Source organism: Castor canadensis, chromosome 1 (assembly GCF_047511655.1).
Source record: "Castor canadensis chromosome 1, mCasCan1.hap1v2, whole genome shotgun sequence".
NCBI classification, from domain to species: domain Eukaryota; kingdom Metazoa; phylum Chordata; class Mammalia; order Rodentia; family Castoridae; genus Castor; species Castor canadensis.
Genome location: NC_133386.1, coordinates 136,536,554 through 136,538,380, shown reverse-complemented (window position 1 = coordinate 136,538,380; position 1,827 = coordinate 136,536,554). Strand labels below are relative to the sequence as shown.

The 1,827-nt window shown below is 36.5% G+C and overlaps 1 protein-coding gene across 1 annotated transcript; it reads right to left on the bottom strand.

The window, feature by feature from the left end:
- Positions 1-531: 531 nt before the first annotated feature.
- On the bottom strand, positions 532-1,467 carry LOC141424079 (olfactory receptor 5T9-like). The gene has a single exon (XM_074076310.1). The coding sequence runs from the start codon at positions 1,465-1,467 to the stop codon at positions 532-534; it is 936 nt and encodes a 311-aa protein (XP_073932411.1).
- Positions 1,468-1,827: the final 360 nt, after the last annotated feature.

The window sequence follows — 1,827 nt, the reverse complement described above, 5'->3', positions numbered from 1 at the left end:
TACATTGGAGGGGAATAACTCTGAACACTATGGTACATATATATAAGAAAAGAAAAAAATTATACAAGGGTGAATTGACCAAAGCAAGTAGTACACTCTTAATAACTTATCTATAGATATTTGCCCAGAGTATATAGACAAACTAGCTTGTAAACTAAAAATGAGAGGCAATAAAATAATATGTAAAACTATCTAGGTAGAGAGAGAACAATGACATTTAAAATTTTTAAACAACCATAAAAAGAAGCCAGTTATCCTAGTGCCCATCTGTAATCCCACTTATTTCAGACCAGTCTGGAAAAAGTTAGAAGACCCTATCTCAATACCAAAATACAAAAAATGAAATAGATTGGTGGTATGGTTCAAGTGGTAAAGTTCTTGATTAGTAAGTGGGAGGCCTTCAGTTCAATCCTCAGTACCAGCATCATATAACACAATTGAACCAAAACAAGATGTTTCCACAGTTGGGGTGATAAAGAGACCCTGAAACATCATTCTTAATTATTCAAGTTAATGTTTGATATGAAAATTTCACTCTATCCTTATATCATTGTTCCTAAATAATTTTTTCATTGCCTCTCTTACATCTTTGTTTCTCAAGCTGTAGATAATGGGATTCAGCATGGGAATCACAATGGTATAAAACGTTGAAACTATCATGTCATGCTCCAAAGCATAGGTAGTGCTTGGTCTCAGATACATGAAGAGGATTGTCCCATGATAAATTGACACTCCTGTTAAGTGAGAGCCACATGTAGAGAAAACTTTTTGCCTTCCTTCAGCTGAATGGATCCTCAGAATGGCCAACAGGATGAAGCCATAGGAGATGAGGACAATTAGGATAGTGACAATCTCAATAGAGCTCACAAAGATGAATAGTAGAATCTGATTTACATGAGTGTCAGAAGAAGAAATAGCAAGGAGAGGAGGAATATCACAAAAGAAATGTGTGATTTCATTGGATTCACAGAAGGAAAGGTTAGAAGTGGCCACTGTGTGTACAGTGGCATTCAGAGTCCCACCAGCATAGGAAGCAATGATGAGTGTCATATACCTTCTGGGTGACATGCTCACTGAATAGAGAAGAGGATTGTAGATGGCTACATAGCGGTCATAAGCCATTGCAGCCAACAGAAAGCACTCTGTGGTCCCAAAAGCCACAGCAAGAAACATCTGTACTGCACATCCAAGGAATGAAATGGCTTTCTTCTTTGACATAAAATCTATCAGCATTTTGGGGGTAATAACTGTAGAAAAGCAAGCATCCAAGAATGATAAAACACTCAGGAAATAGTACATAGGGTTGTGGAGCCTGGAGTCCCCAATGACTGATATAATCAGTCCTAAATTTCCCGTGACAGTGAAAAGGTAAATTGCTAGAAAAAGGAAGAAAAGAATAATCTGCAGCTGATTGTTATCTGTAAAGCCCCTGAGTATGAATACGGTAACTGCAGTGGTATTTGTCATTTTGAAATTGCTGGGACAGACTTGAAGATATTCAGAAATTTACTCCTCATATAACTATGGAAATAATGAATAATGCGTTACATTTATTTCTTAGAAATATACAATATCCAAGCAGTGGATTAATAAGCAATGACAAGATGATAGGACAGCACTGATGTCTCTCATGAGGGATCAAATGGAAGATGAGGTTGTGTTCCCTGATTGAACTCATGCTATTGTTTATTCCCTCAGGTCCATTAGCTCATTTATCTCTGTATTCTGTTTACTTTCAAAGTAAATTATATTAAAATGAAGTGAATAGGTACTAAATTCCTTGGGAAATTCAGACATATGAGATAATATGTCTGTAGACGGATCACA